The sequence below is a fragment of the Chiloscyllium plagiosum genome, unplaced genomic scaffold, assembly GCF_037043375.1.
Source record: "Chiloscyllium plagiosum isolate Xiang-an unplaced genomic scaffold, Cpla_swu_hap1 HiC_scaffold_2, whole genome shotgun sequence".
Taxonomy (NCBI): domain Eukaryota; kingdom Metazoa; phylum Chordata; class Chondrichthyes; order Orectolobiformes; family Hemiscylliidae; genus Chiloscyllium; species Chiloscyllium plagiosum.
In genome coordinates this window covers 131,141,741-131,157,585 of record NW_028270140.1, presented here as the reverse complement: position 1 = coordinate 131,157,585, position 15,845 = coordinate 131,141,741, and the positions used below count along the sequence as shown (strand labels likewise).

At 41.0% G+C, this 15,845-nt stretch overlaps 1 protein-coding gene across 3 annotated transcripts in view; it reads right to left on the bottom strand.

Annotated features, from left to right (window-relative positions):
- Window positions 1–1,373: 1,373 nt before the first annotated feature.
- LOC122557528 (uncharacterized) overlaps window positions 1,374–15,845 on the bottom strand; it is a 103,021-nt gene continuing 88,549 nt past the window's right edge. For 2 of the 3 annotated variants that reach the window (XM_043705278.2, XM_087973632.1), the window contains 5 exons: window positions 14,372–14,526; window positions 10,513–10,719; window positions 9,627–9,721; window positions 3,790–3,914; window positions 1,374–2,021 (listed from right to left, as the gene is read on the bottom strand). In XM_043705278.2, coding sequence (XP_043561213.2) covers window positions 1,759–2,021; window positions 3,790–3,914; window positions 9,627–9,721; window positions 10,513–10,719; window positions 14,372–14,526 — 845 coding nt within the window. In that variant the 3' untranslated portion in view covers window positions 1,374–1,758. The remainder of the gene's footprint in view (window positions 2,022–3,789; window positions 3,915–9,626; window positions 9,722–10,512; window positions 10,720–14,371; window positions 14,527–15,845) is intronic. The other variant, XM_043705298.2, reaches the window with a different exon arrangement.

Here is a 15,845-nt window from a genome sequence, read left to right as displayed (position 1 = left end):
TGTAGTGCTTCAGCCTATTGTGTCTTCAGCTCTGAATGAGCAGTGACTCTGTTTAAGACTGATGTCCTTTGGAATGTCTCAATTAAACTGGCATTCACCATGCTTCCAGGCATTTCAGACCTTAACTAATCACTGTGGGACCAAGTTGTTTTTCTCACATCGGGTTTGCTTATTCTGCAAATAATTTGCATATGTACCCTGTTGTGGAACAGAACAGTTATTCCCCGTTTACTGTCTACCCTTTGTGGTAAGGAAAACTTCTATCAAATCTCCACAAATTGTCTTCATAACTGAAGTTTCTCATAACCATCTTCTAGATACTAAATGATATGTTAGAATCCATCCTAAACTGTAGTACCCAGAACTGTACTCCGTACTCCAGTAGAGGTCTAGTTTCAGCATAGCTTTATTGCGTCACCTCTCACTTTCCTCATTGAACTTCAGTCAACTGTCCTTACAGAATTTTGAAACATTGCAAACTTGGAATTGATCCGTCCACACCAAGGTCAGGATCTTCAATATAAAGCAAGGATCCCCATACCAACCCTAGTTATCAATTTGGTAAATCTTTGCTGGACTCCCTCTATAGCAAGAACATCCTTTCTCAAATAAGGAGACCAAAACTGGACACAATATCCCAAGTTGGCCTCACCAATGCTCTGTATAATTGTAGCAAAACATCTTTGTTCTTGTATTTGAATCCTATTATTGTGAAGGCCAATGTACAGTTTGCTTTCCTTAATAATCTGCCTTCCTTTTTATTTGCTTCCACTGGATAACCTCACACTTATCCACATTATACTGCATCTGCCATGCATTTGCCCACTCACTCAGCCTGTCCAAATCATACTGCAACATCCAAGCACTCTCTTCCAACCCGCTTTGTTTCATCTGCAAATTTTGAAATATTACCATTAGTTCCCTTATTTAAATCATTAACCTATACTGTGAATAGTTGGGGTGTTAGTACTGGTCCGTGCAGTAGTCACCCACTAGTCACTGCCTGCCATTCAGAAATAAATTTATTTATCCCTATTCTTTGTTTCCTGAAAAATCATATATTCTACAGTAATGCAGAACAGAAGGGCTACTAAGGAAATGAAAATATTTATAGTGGTTTGAAAGATGTGAAAATAGCAGTGATGTCAGTTTTTTTTGTTTAAAAACAAATGCAAAATATAGCTTTACAATAGACAAAGTCTCAGGGTCTGCAAGAGTTTTTAAGTTGCTTGTTCCAAAATTGTTTTTCAGAATGCTGCTAATTGTCCATTAAGCAACTTTGTGTTTTGATTCCTTGTACAATATTTTTTATTATGCACATAGAACAATGGCATTAATTACTGTTTTGATATAAAATGTCAAGAGAATGGAGGTTAGTATTTCAATGTGTATAATAAGACATTGAAAAATAATTATTCACATAGAACAGGGGTCACTGTATCGGGAAAGTATACTGTCTGAATGAACCATCAGTTTACTGCTGATTTCTAACCACTCAGGAAGATGTGCTAATCCATTCAAGTTGAATGTTAAACATCAGCTAATGTATTAACTCTGATTTTATTTGGAAGTTCCAAATAATATAAGCATGTTGATATTAATTTATAACCTGGCAATTGAAAGGGGTCGGCGCTTCAATCGAACTACTGTGATGCAGCATAAGTGAAAACTTCAGTCGTCATCAGAAAATGGCACTGGACCCTATCAATCTAATGTATTCAGCTGACACTGCTCAACCAGTGGTTAAAATATTTGTATTCATGCTTGAGGAAGACCATAATCATCGTTAAAATTGTCGTCTTCCTCGCTGCTAGATTCTTCTCCAAACATGTTTCCTCCTGTGGAACTTAATTCCAATTTGTTCTTTGATGTCAGCTTTAAGACGATGAGGACAGGGCTGTTGCTTATGCCAAGAAGAATGAGGTTGCTCTCAAGTGCTAAAGTCATGCTCTGAATAACACTGTCTGGTGTAAAAACGGACAGTACTGAACCACTATCAAGGTCCCAAATACTCACGTCACCTGAGACAGGAAAGTAAGATAAGAGTTAGTGTATTTTAATACATTTAAACATTTACAGTACTGTACTTTCAAGCTCAAACTGTTATACGCTGGCTTTCAAATCTGTGATTCCTCTTCTCTCTTGCCCACTCCTTAAATGTGACACAGGAAGAAGCAGAAAACAGACTCAAGTCTTCATGGGATGAGGCTTTTTGGAATATGAAAATAATTTTTCCTGCATCATTTAATGGGAGAATGAGAAATGCAATTGTACTTTATTCTCTTCATTTAGGGACATAATCTCACCATACACTTTACAGACCACCCAGATCCAACAGCTATCTGCCAATACAGATCTTTAGTAGTTAGCAAGTTTGCAGATGACACCAAAATTGGAGGTGCAGTGGACAATGAAGACAGGATCTTGATCAGCTGGGCGAATGGGCTGAGAAGTGGCAGATGGAGTTTAATTCAGATGAATGTGAGGTGATGCAGTTTGGGAAAGCAATTCTTAGCAGGACTTATACACTTAATGGTAAGGGCCTAGGGAGTGTTGCTGAACAAAGAGAACTTGGAGTGCAGGTTCATAGCTCCTTGAAAGTGGAGTTGCAGGTAGATAGGATAGTGAAGAAGGCGTTTGGTATGCTTTCTTTTATTGGTCAGAGTATTGAGTACAGGAGTTGGGAGGTCATGTTGCGGCTGTACATGACATTGGTTAGGCCACTGTTGGAATATTGCGTGCAATTCTGGTCTCCTTCCTATCAGAAAGATGTTGTGAAACTTGAAAGCGTTCAGAAAAGATTTACAAGGATGTTGCCAGGGTTGGAGGATTTGAGCAAAGGGAGAGGTTGATTAGGCTGGGGCTGTTTTCCCTGGAGCGTCAGAGGCTGAGGGCTGACCTGATAGAGGTTTATAAAATCATGAGGGGTATGGATAGGGTAAATAGACAAGGTCTTTCCCTGGGGCCAGGGAGTCCAGAACTAAGGGGCATTGGTTTAGGGTGAGAGGGGAAAGATAGAAAAGAGACCTGAGGAGCAACGTTTTCACGCAGAGGGTGGTACGTGTATGGAATGAGCTATCAGAGGAAGTGGTGGAGGCTGGTACAATTGCAACGTTTAAAAGGCATTTGGATGGGTACATGAATAGGAAGGGTTTGGAGGGATATGGGCCAGGTGCTGGCAGGTGGGATTAGATTTGGTTGGGATATCTGGTCGGCATGGATGGGTTGGACCAAAGGGTCTGTTTTGGTGCTGTACATCTCTATGACCTGAGGTGGCCAAGGGGTGCCAAATGATATTTCACATTTACTTTGTTCTGAATTAAGGTTAAAAAAAAACTTCCTGTAACTACAGATCTTCATTTCGCCGTCATCATAGCCGGGAATAATCATATTCTGTCACCTCTTACTCAATTTAGCCCTTCGTAAGTAGATTAATAATTTATGTTAACCCGGGGTAGTTAAATAGCTTTTACAACTTTGATATGTTCTTATTCTGCTGCAGGCCAATGGGCCTGGATCACTGCCTGATGAAATGTGATCCAACACTTTAGAGTAACTGGTTTCTAGTATAGGCTCTCTCAAATTTTGTAACCAGTCAATGAAGAAAATGGAATGGCTGCAGTAGTGGACCAGTTCTCATCAGATGGAAAACTGCTCCCTTGGACCTATGTTTGATCTATTATTCTAAACAGATCACTTCAGATCAGTGTGAGCAATAAGGAAGTAACTTTTAATGGGGATGCGAAACCTTTAATTCTCAGAAACATGATTACATTGAATTGCACATACCTGCCAAAACAATTGCTTTCGATCCGCCATCTGTCAAATGCACAGTACTGTTTGTTCTAAAGTGAAGGTTTTCATACCCTGGAATTGTCTTGTGGCCTTTTCTGAACGGGTCCCACACCTTCAGTCTTTTTTTTAAAATGAAAATAATATTCTATCACTTCCAGTTGACTTGGCATACTTTACAACAGGTTCAGGTGTGGAATGTTACAATTGCTGCTCTCAAAGGACTGGTTAGTTCTGTGCCTGAATGAACTGAACTCGTGACAAAATACAAAGTCAACTTGTTAACCTTAAGTTGGTGATAATCCATGGAAGCAGAAATACAATGCATGAGTTTTTCATGTTGGTGTAAGTAGGTCTGGAAGTGGTGCTGGCTACCTGATGTTTGCTTGTGCATGTTTGGAATATTGCAGGCAATGGGGACCGCATGGACTGCATTCATCCAGGCAAAGGGATTGTATACTATTAACTCCTAACTTGTGCCATTGTAAATGGAAAGGCTTTAGAAAGTAAAGTAATATTTTAGTTATTGCAGAATTCCCAGCATCCAAGCTGCACTTGTAACCACAATATTTATGTGGTTGATCCAGTTAAGTTTTTGGTCAGTAGCAACATCATCTTCATCACCACCCCATTGGTGGGGATTTATGGCTTGTTCCTGTTGAAGATGAGTATTTTGTGTGGTAGAAAGAATAATGTCATGATCAAGCCAAATGTCTCGCTCACAGATTTAGCTGTAGTGTGGTAAATATTTTTATGCCCCATCAAAATGAAGGCTGAGTGGAAGCATAAGGAAAGGATAGCAGCCTGCACTAATAGTAAATATAGTAAAATGTTCTTCAAACATTTTAACCGTAAATGATTAGTGAAGGATAGAGTGGGGCCCATAAGAACAAACAGGGTAAGCTGCTCACTGAAACAAATGGTATGGCAGAGATGATAATAGTATTTTGCTTCTGCCTTTACCGAATTAGAAAATGGTGACAATAGCCTAATTGAAAATATGATTGAGTGTTGAACAACTGAACAGTATGGTGATAGCTTAAAAAATAATGGTGCTAAAAAGTCTGCCAGTCACTCCAGGTAGAGCAGTCACCAGGCATGGATGAGATGCATCCTAAATGGTCAAGAGAGGTAAGGGAGCAAATTGCAGACCTGTTGGCAGAAATTTTCCATGTCTGCTTAAACATAGGATTACTCCCGGTGAACTGGAGGATTGCAAATATGACACCATTTAAGATGGAGATGGATAGGTTCTTGATTGACAAAGGGACCTAGGGTTATGGAGAGAAAGTAGGAGAATGGGGTTGAGAAACATCAGCCATGATTGAACGGCAGACCAGACTCGATGGGCTGAATGGCCTGATTTCTGTTCTTACATCTTATGGTCTTATTATTTAAGAGTGGGACAAAGGATAAACCACAAAACTACAGACCTGTCAGCTTGATGTCAACAGTGGGAAAACTGATGGAGGACATAACCCAAGACAAGGTATTTATGTGGAGCAAAACAAGTTAATACTAGACAGTCAACATGGCTTTGTCAAAGGCAGGTCATGTATGACAAATCTGCTAGGTTTTTTGAGGAAGTGACACAGGCAGTGGATGAGGGTAGTGGTGTGGATTTGGATATTTGGACTTCCAGAACGCATTTGATACAGTGCCGCAAGACAGATTGGTTAGCAAATTATAAGTCTTTGTGATCGATGGGTCCTTGGCGCAATGGATTAGAACTGAAAATGTGTTGCTGGAAAAGCGCAGCAGGTCAGGCAGCATCCAGGGAACAGGAGAATCGACGTTTCGGGCATAAGCCCTTCTTCAGGAATGAGGAAAGTTTGTCCAGCAGGCTAAGATAAAAGATGGGGAGGAGGGACTTGGGGGAGGGGCGTCGGAAATGTGATAGGTGGAAAGAGGTCAAGGTGAGGGTGATGGGTCAGACTGGGGTGGGGGCGGAGAGGTCAGGAAGAAGATTGCAGGTTAGGAAGGCGGTGCTGAATTTGATGGATTTGACTGAGACAAGGTGGGGGGAGGGGAAATGAGGAAACTGGTGAAATCCGAGTTCATTCCTTGTGGTTGGAGGGTTCCTAGGCGGAAGATGAGGCGCTCTTCCTCCAACCGTCGTGTTGTGGTCTGGCGATGGAGGAGTCCAAAGACCTGCATATCCTTGGTGGAGTGGGAGGGGGAGTTGAAGTGTTGAGCCACAGGGTGGTTGGGTTGGTTGGTCCGGGTGTCCCAGAGATGTTCTCTGAAACGCTCTGCAAGTAGGTGGCCTGTCTCCCCAATATAGAGGAGGCCACAATATAGAGGAGGTATACAATGATGACCTGGTGTTTTTTAGTCACTCATGGAAGGAACATTTACAGCATTTATCAGACTTGTTTGATTGACTTCGGAAGGCAGGCTTAGTGGTAAACCTAGCTAAAAGTGAGTATGAGAGGCAAAATTAAAACTTAGCTCAGAACTGGAAATCAAATCTGCAAGACACAGAAACATTAAACAAAGTAAAAACAGAGAAAACAATTGCTAAGCAAATTGCAGTAATGTATATTCTACTAAAAAACCTTGACATAATTTGCATTCTTTATATATGCTATATCAAGCTAGTAGATTTGAAAAGCTTTATAAAATAGGAACACAGATTTTGAAAAATGTTCTGATTAAAAAATAGAGCTAGATACACCAAGAACATAATAATTAACTGCAGCAGATCAAGCCTGTTTCTCCATTTGATAAGATAATCAGAACTGATAGTGTGCTTAATTTCACTTTGTTGCCTCTTGCCCATAACACTAGTTGATCAAAAACTAGTCTATCTCACCCCGAATATATTTATGCTCAGCATCCAATTACACTTTGTACTGGAGAATTCCAAAGACTCATAACACTGAGAAAGTAATTAGTCTTTATCTCTGTCCCTTATTTAAATCTGTCCCTAATTCTAGATTTCCCCGTGAGGGGAAACATCCTTTCAGCATCCACCCTGCCAAGCCTTCTCAAAATCTTGCATATTGCAATAAAATCATCTCCTGTTCTTCTAAACTCCAGTAAGTATGGGCCTAACCTGCACAATGCTTTCTTCACAAGTCATCTTTTATTCATCCTAAGAATCAGCTTAGTAAACATTCTCCAAGCTGCTTTCAATGCAAGTGAATGCTTTCCTTGAGACCAAAAGTATACAATGTACCTCAAGGTGCAGTCTCATCAAAGCACTGTACAGTTGTAGTGAGGGTCCCTACTTTATATGCCAACCCCCTTGCAGTAAAGACCAACTTCCATTTGGTTTGTTAATTACTTGCTGTATCTGTATGCAAATGTTGAATGTACATTAAACCCTAACTCCTTAGTACTGGAGCATTTTATAGTCTTCATTTTAAAAAATATATACAGTAGAACCTTGATCATCCGAATATCAATTATCCAAATATCGGATTATCCGAAGGAGATGTTGAGGTCCTGATAGAAACATTAAATCAAAGATGTGTTTCCAACACTGATCGCGTCTTTTGTTTACAGTGATTAAAAGTGCACTCAATGCTGCTGAGAACAATCTTGGGCTGATGGGAGCATAGGTACCATCTCTAAATGACTGACCTCCTGCCCTCTTTCTCTCTCTCCCCTGGAGATCTACACAGAGTGAACTCTAAATCCTCACTTCCCCAGATAATCTCCCAACATTGTCCTGTACAGAGCAAAGGTGGAACCTATCAAAACGTGTGTGTATGTGCTATTTGGAGACTTACCCCCACCCACCCCCCCCCCCCCAAAAGGCGGCAGCAGCAGTCTTGTCGGTGTCCAGTCTGACTGCCCTGGAGCGGGGTCGGGGGCACACAGGGGTGGGTGTGAGGGCGGTGTTGAATGGTGTTGGAGGACAGTGTTTGACAGGGTTGGGGGCGGGAAGTGGTGTTGGTTGGGGTTTGGGAAGGGCGGGAGAGCGGTGTTAGACGGGGTTGGGTGCAGGGGCTTGCGCGCAGTGTGCTGCTGCCTAGTCTGAACAGGGAGCAGACTTTACAGAAAACTCCGAGCCCATGAGGAAAGGCATTGAATCGATTAACCGAATAATCGATTATCCAAATGAAATAGTGCCTGCCCATCTCGTTCAGATAATCAAGGTTCCTCTGTATATATATTGCTGTTCTATACTTTCATTTTCCCACATATCCCATCTGACAATTTTACCCACTCAACCCACCTGGATCTCTTTGCAGCCTCTTCACAACTTGTACGCCTGCCTTTCTTTGTATCATCAGCAAACTTAACCACAGTACAGTCACACCCTTCACCTAAGTCATTAATGTAAATCATAAATAGTTGAGACCCAGCAATGATCTCCATAGCACTCAAGTTTTGGTTTGACAATCTCAAAATGACCCATTTTTCTAGACTTTCTGTTTCATGTTAGTTAGATATTCCCTGACTTTTGCTGATCCATCAACCTCAATGCCACAGAAATTCTTGTGCAGAATCTTCGTGGTATCTTATCAAGTGTCTTTTGGAAATACAAAATGCTCTGCACCTACTGGTTTCTCTTTATGCAACCTGCTTGTCAATCCTCAAAGAACATTAGTAGATTTGCCAAATATTACTTAATTTTCTCAAAACAAAGATGTTTCTGCCTGACTTTATGATTTTAAAAAGGCCTGCAATTATCTTAATTAGTAACAAGACAACTGAATACTCAGTGAATGGCAGGACACTAGGAAGCTTGGAGGAACAGAGGGATCTTGTCCGCAAATTGCTAAAAGTGACAGGGCAGGATAATAAACATACAGGACACTTTCTTTTATCAGTTGAGGAACAGGTTATAAGAGCAGGGGGTGTTATGCTGGAACTGCATGGACTTTGATTAGGCTACAGCTGGAGTACTGCATGCAGTTATGGTCTCTGCACGATTGCAATGGAGTGGTGCAGAGGGGATTCACCAGGATTTTGCCTGGGATGAAGCACCTTAGCTATGAACAAACGCTGCATAAGCTCAGGTTGTTCTCTTTGCAGCAGAGGTGTGTAAGACTGAGGGGTATTGGATGGGGTAGACAGGATTTACTACCAATGCATCTATTATCACGGTAGCCACTCCTGTTAAGACTCTAGGATTGGGCCTTTGGGGTCCTGTGGACTGTATTATGGAATTTATCAATCAATGCTATAAATGTAGTATTCTCTTGTATCTCCCCAGTACCTGTTTAGGTTACCATACTAGTTCACAGAAAGAATAAAATAAAATTCACTGATTATCTACCCGGTCACCTAATTCTTGCCTGTAGTCATCTAAATCGAGTTCCCTCTCTTGTGCTAATCCTTCATAAAATGAGCACTACACCAAATTCTCTTGCTTACCAAAGTCCCAACTGGTTAGTATTCAGATTTACTGTGGTCTTGAGCTGCACCTTCGGGATAACGGCCATCTAATAAATGTATTTCTCAAAAACATTTGCAATTTTATTCTGTCACCAATAGAAGGCAGCAAAGGATATTCTAATCCAAAAGATGAAGTGACCTGAATATAATTCAATAGCATCAATGACAACTTGTCAGGAAAGTGCATGTAGCAATATACAAAGAATATGTATGCAGCAGAGTTTGAGACCAAAACAGATGCGATATTAGAGCAGACAACCAAAGCCTTAGGTTCTAAGGAGCATGTTAAATGAGGGAACAGAATTAGGGAGTCTGAAGTAATCTTTCCACTTAGACAAAAGACTTTTGTTCCCCAGCCTCTCTTCCTTGCCCCACTTTGTGCTGCAAGTTGAAAGACATGCTTGCCATGATTGATGAGCATTGCATTATTCTCAATCAGCGAAATGTTTTGCGTTTTCAAAACAGTAATAGAATTACAATACCTGTTTGCTTCCATAACACCAAACACAATTCGGTCAGCATCGCTCGTGATTGCAATACAGCAGACGTTTGGTTCATGTTTTAAACGTTTCTTGATCTGAACACAAAAAAATGTACTTTTCAAAAACTTAATTTATCTATATGTATGAATACTTGCATTGTTACCTATACATCTGTGAGAATGTTAAAAATCACACAACAGGTTATAACTTTGTCCATCCCAATCATACATCAGCTCCTCCACTTCTGTGAGAATATATTTTCTTATTTGGCTTGTGTATTTGGTTAATTTGTTCTGTTGATGTTGATGAGGGGCAACATATTGGCCGTGCCCCTTGCTTTTCCTTGGTGCAGTGAATGGAATATTTTGCATTCAATTGAGACAGCAGAATTCCAAGAAACGTTTGGAATTGTCAACATCAGCCTGTGTGTGTTCACCATTGACCTTTGGGTTCCAGGAAACCCTGCAACCCAAAATATCCCAACCAATGTGGATGACGTTGGCAAGACTAGCATTTGTTTTACATCCCATATTGGCCTTGAACCAAATGACTTGCAAGGCAGAGGGCAGTTAAGAGTTAACTCCATTGTTGTGGGTCACATGTTGGTAAGCCAGATTTTTAAAAATAAAAATCAACAATTGTTATCATGGTTATATTCCAATTCAGCATCTGAATTCAAATTCCACCAGCTATCACAGTGGTATTTGAACCCATGTTACCAGAGCATTAGCCTTTGGATCACTAGTCTGGTGATATTGCCATTATACCTCTGTCTTCCCATTGCTTTTCATCAAAGTCATTTCATTAAGATTTCTGAATTCTACTTCTAAAATGATGACGGTATGTTACATGTTACAACAAACATAAAAGAAATGAATGTGTTTACCTTCCCAGTCTGTAAGTCCCACAATGTGACATAACTAACTTTCTCCGTGTCATTATAATTTGACAATGCTAGATAGCTACCACTGTATGTCAATGCAGCTATGTGCAAGAACAGCATGGATGTCCTGTCTTCAAGGGTCTGAATATGAGACTCTGTCTCCAAGCTGAAGACAGCAAGATGATGTGCAAAGTAAGAGCAGACAATTATCTGAAACAGAGATCGCAGTTAAAGTCTGAAATTAATATAACTGTAAAATTCTCCCTCTGTTCCTTGCCTCGTGTCTTTGAAGTTCTTCAAATCCCCAATATCCTTGATTTCTTTCTGCTAAATGCCAATCCGAACTTAAATAGAGGAATGGTAACATATCTGTCTATCAGAATGTATTTGAGTTCAGCATATTCTTATCTTGTCATTGCTTCCAATGATCAGGAGCAAAACTCTAGCTATTTCACTTCTCCTCCATAGTTAGCGGGATCTCACTTAACTACAAATTCCACTGAGTCTACCTAATACTATCATGGAAGCATGACCACGGATGGGTCAGCTCTGGGTAAATGGCAAAGGTATTGCAGATAGCCTTTTCAAATCACAAACAAAAATAAAGATCAGTAGAGACTGGACTGCAGACAGCTGGGTTCCTACTGTGTCTGAATGTCTAATGACTGCACATCACTTTACACCCGAAACAAGCTACTCTCATTCTATCTTTGTGTGAATATTTTCAATATTATTTCAATGATTTTCTTTCCTATCTTCTTCAATCTGCTTCCCATTATGTCCCCGGTGCCATGAATGTTTGAATATCAACTTCCTTTGTGCCCATATTCTTAGATGATTCCAAGGAAGTGCTGAAGAATGTCAATGGGTGATAAGCCTTTTTGATATTAATTCATGGAATGTGAGTGTTTATTGCCCATCCCTAGTGGTCCCTGAGAAGATGGTGCAGCTTTGAACAGCTTCAGTCCATTTGTGGTAGGTAGATCCACAATGCCAATAGGCAGAGAATCCCAGGGGTTTGACCCAGCAATGCTGAAGGAACTGTGATGAGGTTCTCATTCTTTGTGGGAAATTTCTCAGCTTCTCTCATTGTCTTCCCCATCTAAAATCTCCTGACTGCCCAGCTGAGATGGAAGATTCACCATCTTGCGAATCATCGTGTGTACAGGTATAGCAAGGTTTTATGCTACCAAAATGTCTATGGAACAATAATTTTTGGGAACACCTTTGTAGGCAATAATTAATTCTCTAATTATTCTAGATCAATTTGAAAAGAATGACATGAATATAACATCTGAAACAATGTCTTATACTATGCTCTGCCGTGTAAATAGCTTAATGATTTACAGGTAGATTCACCAACCCTCATGGTCTGAGCACATAATGAGTTTTGAAGGAGGTATGGTAATAATTAATACCACATGGAGGCAGTACTGTTGTGGTATTGGAGTGACATCCTAGGGATCACCTGTTTAAATTTCACCAAATTGTATACAACAAATTGAAACTGAACACAATAAATCTGCTAACTTATAGGTTACCATCAGACTGAAGGGCCATAAAGCTGCAGGATTATAGCAAAATAGTTTAAAAATTGCATACATCAGACTCTTGTCTGATTGACTCAAATTCCTCCAAATAAGGAAAACTTGAAAGACTTCCATTTACAACATTAGACTACCGTAAAGCATTCCATCACCAATACAGTACTTTTGAAGTTTGGTAAATATGGAGAACACACAGCTAATTTGTGCACAATGAAATTTCATAAATAACAATGTGATAACAACCAGATAATCCTTGTTTTAATTGTTGGTTGAGGGATAAATATTGCTCAGGATAACTGCAGAACTCCACAGCTCTTCAAAACAATATGATGCGATACATTCACCAGCCAAAGCCTGCCATCTCTTCTGATGGGTGAGAGTTGTTGAGCAAGTCAGCCAGTTATAAAACTCTGGTGCGATCTTGTCTGCATCAGCCACCTAAACTAAAGTTTTACAGTATCGATTCACCACACTATTCTCCCCTTTGTGACGATGATGCCCCTAAGTTTCACACACTATAATCCTATTGCCTATGTTGAACAATGTCTATCCACTCCTGACTGGGACTTTGTTATGGACCAGGCCAGACCTTCCTCAAAACATTTCAAGAAAGTAACTTTGCTCGTTGTTTTAAGCAGGTGTAAGGTGGATATTCCAGGAGTGATGCAGCTGGCCCAACCATTTAGTTTTTAAACAAAACAGAATTTCTTTGCAAGATTACTGAATGAAACACAAAGGAAAACAGAATACAGAATAACTTAACCTATCCGAAAACCCAACACATTATTCCAATTTATTGATGCTGTTCCAAATACTTGCAACAATCTCCATAAACACCCCTTGACAAAAAAGGTAAAATCCAAAGAGGTTCTTACAGGTGAGATGTCAGAGAGAGGGATAATCAGCATGGAGCTGCTTCTTTAGGTCCAGCAGCTTCACCACTGACTGCCTGCTAAAACCAAACCAAACCCAACCAGAGACAAGCCGACCTGGGAGAACTAGCCACTCCCCTTTCATTGTACAAGTGTTTTTTTTTAAACTTAAAACCTTTTTCAAGTCGATTAACCTGACATTTCGGAGCCTGTGTCTTTACAACCTACTGAAAACAAAAACCGAGGACAACAGAACCTTGTTAAAGGAGCAGCATCATCACATCCTGCATACCCAGATCCTGTCTTGTTTTCCAGTGCATCTGTTATACACTCGAAAGCTTCCTGCTGCACACTAAACAAAATGTTCAAGCTGGAGAGGGTGAAAAATTTGCACTAAACGTGCTATAACTTTGGTGAAAAATTTGTGGAAACCTTGGAAATATAGGGCAAATATTGCTTCTGCCATTTCTCTTCAGTTTTCTCTGCTCTTGAGTTTTACTTATGATGGGTGATGGGAAAAATGTGCAATTTTATTATTTTATCTTCAATTGGAAGCTGTGGATTTTAGCTGTTGAGAAGCACTGTTTTGGAGTTCTTAAGAACTGCAGATGCTGGAATCCAAGGTAGGCAAGCAGGAGGCTGAAAGAACACAGCAAGCCAGGCAGCATCAGGTGATGGAGACATCAACACCTGCCAGCACACCACCCTCCTCACCTCCGTCCAGGGCCCCAAACGTCCAGTGAGACAGAGGTTCACCTGACTCTCTACCCATGTAGGTTACTGTATCTGGTGCTCCTGATGTGGTCTTCTTTACATCAGGGAGACCAAATGCAAACTAAGGGAACATTTCGCCAAGCATCTCAGCCGGGCTGGCAGGGGCCAACCTGACCTCCCACTCACTGCCCATTTTAATTCCCCTTCCCTTTCCCTTTCCGACATGACCATCCTTGGACTCCTCCATTGCCACAGCGAATCAGAATGCAAATCGGAGGAACACCACCTCATCTTCCACTTGGGCAGACTACAGTCCGGAGGACTCAACATTGACCTCTCCAATTTCAAATAACCTCCCTTCCCATCCACCAACTCCTTTCCCAGCCCCTCCCCTTCCCTTCCATTCCTCTCATCGATCCTTCTAGCCACCAACCGGATTCATTCCTCCCATCGACCAATCAGGTCGTACCCTCTACCTGTGTTCATCTATCCCCACCTCACCACCCTGCCACCGCAACCCGCTTTATCTGCAGCTCCCCTTACATCCACCCCCAGTCCCGAAGAAGGGTTACACCTGAAATGTTGACTTCTCCACCTCCTGAGGCTGCCTGGCTTGCTGTGTTCTTCCAGCCTCCTGCTTGTCTACCGAGAAGAACTGTTTTAGCAGAATAACAGATTAACTCAGTGGAAATGATACACTTAAATATATTTTTGTATTGTGTTTCTCACCTTCTCATCCCCACTTAGCAGGTACTGATCAATGGGGTTAGATTTCTCATTTGAGAACTGCTGCAATATTTCAATTTCCTGCTTTACTTCCTTGTCCAGCCTCCTTTTACGTGCTGTCTTTGTTTCATTGCGCTTTTCCCAGGGAGTGAGAAATGCTGCAATTATACAGGGACATTGTGTCTTACTTCATGATTAAAATATCAACCATGTTCTCACAAGATTTTAATTTACTCTTTTCAGAGGATGGGAGCATTGTTGGCTAAACCAGCATTTGTTACACATTCCTAACTCCTCTTGGAAAGGGTTTTTTTTTGCGCATAAGAAAGTAGTGCTGAACCAACTTCATGAATCACCACAGTTCCTGTGCTGAAGGAACACCTACAGTGCTGCTGGAAAGGGAAATCTAGGACTTTGACCAAGCAATAGTGAAGGAACAATAGAGCCAAAGTTATACACCATGGAAACAGATCCTTCGGTTCAACTCATCCATGCCGGCCAGATATCCTAAACTGATCTAGTCTCATTTGCCAGCATTTGGCCCATATCCTTCTAAACCTTTCCTATTTGTATATCCACCCAGTTGCCTTTTAAATGTTGTCATTGTACCAGCCTCCACCATCTCCACTGGCAGCTCATTCCATATACTCATCGCCCTCTGCGTGAAAGGTTGCCCCTGAGGTCCCTTTTAAATCCTTCCCATCTCACTTTGCACCCATGCCCTCTAGTTTCGGACTCCCCTACCCTGGCAAAAAGACTGTGGCTATTCACCCTATCCATGCCCTTCAATGATTTTATAAACCTCTATAAGGTCACCTCTAAACCTCTGATACTTCAGAGAAAATAATCTAATCAGCCTCTCCACGTAGCTCAACCCTCAAATCCTGGCAACATCCTTGTAAATCATTTCTGAACACTTTCAAGTCTAACAACATCTTTCCTATCGCAGGGAGACCAGAAATAGTGCGCATTGTTCATGGCACTGCTAAGGCTCCTGAACTGGCAGTCTTATTCTTCAAAGATTAGCTCCCTTGCTGGGCAACATTTCTGTGGATGTGGTTTCACTGGTTTCTTACATAATTGGCCACGATTCAATAACAAACATAGAGAATGCTGCAGAAACTCTGCAAGTCTGGCTGTATCTGGAGAGAGAAACAGTGTTGATGTTTCAAGTCTGGCATGACTTCTTCAGAACTATTTAATGTTGCCTTTTGATGGTGATTGTACGATGACTACCTGACTTTAAAGAACAAAGGAACAAGAGTCACATGAGACTCAAAAGGTTAAGTCTGTTTCTCTCTTCACAGATGCTGCTTAGACCTGCTGAATTTCTCCAGCATTCTGTGTTTGTTTCACATTTCCAGAACGTGCAGTATTTTGCTTTTATTCTAACTTTTAACGTCATTTCATTTTATACCTGACTGCTACTGATTTTCCGTTTATGCTCCAAATCGAACAGTCTACTACATATACATTA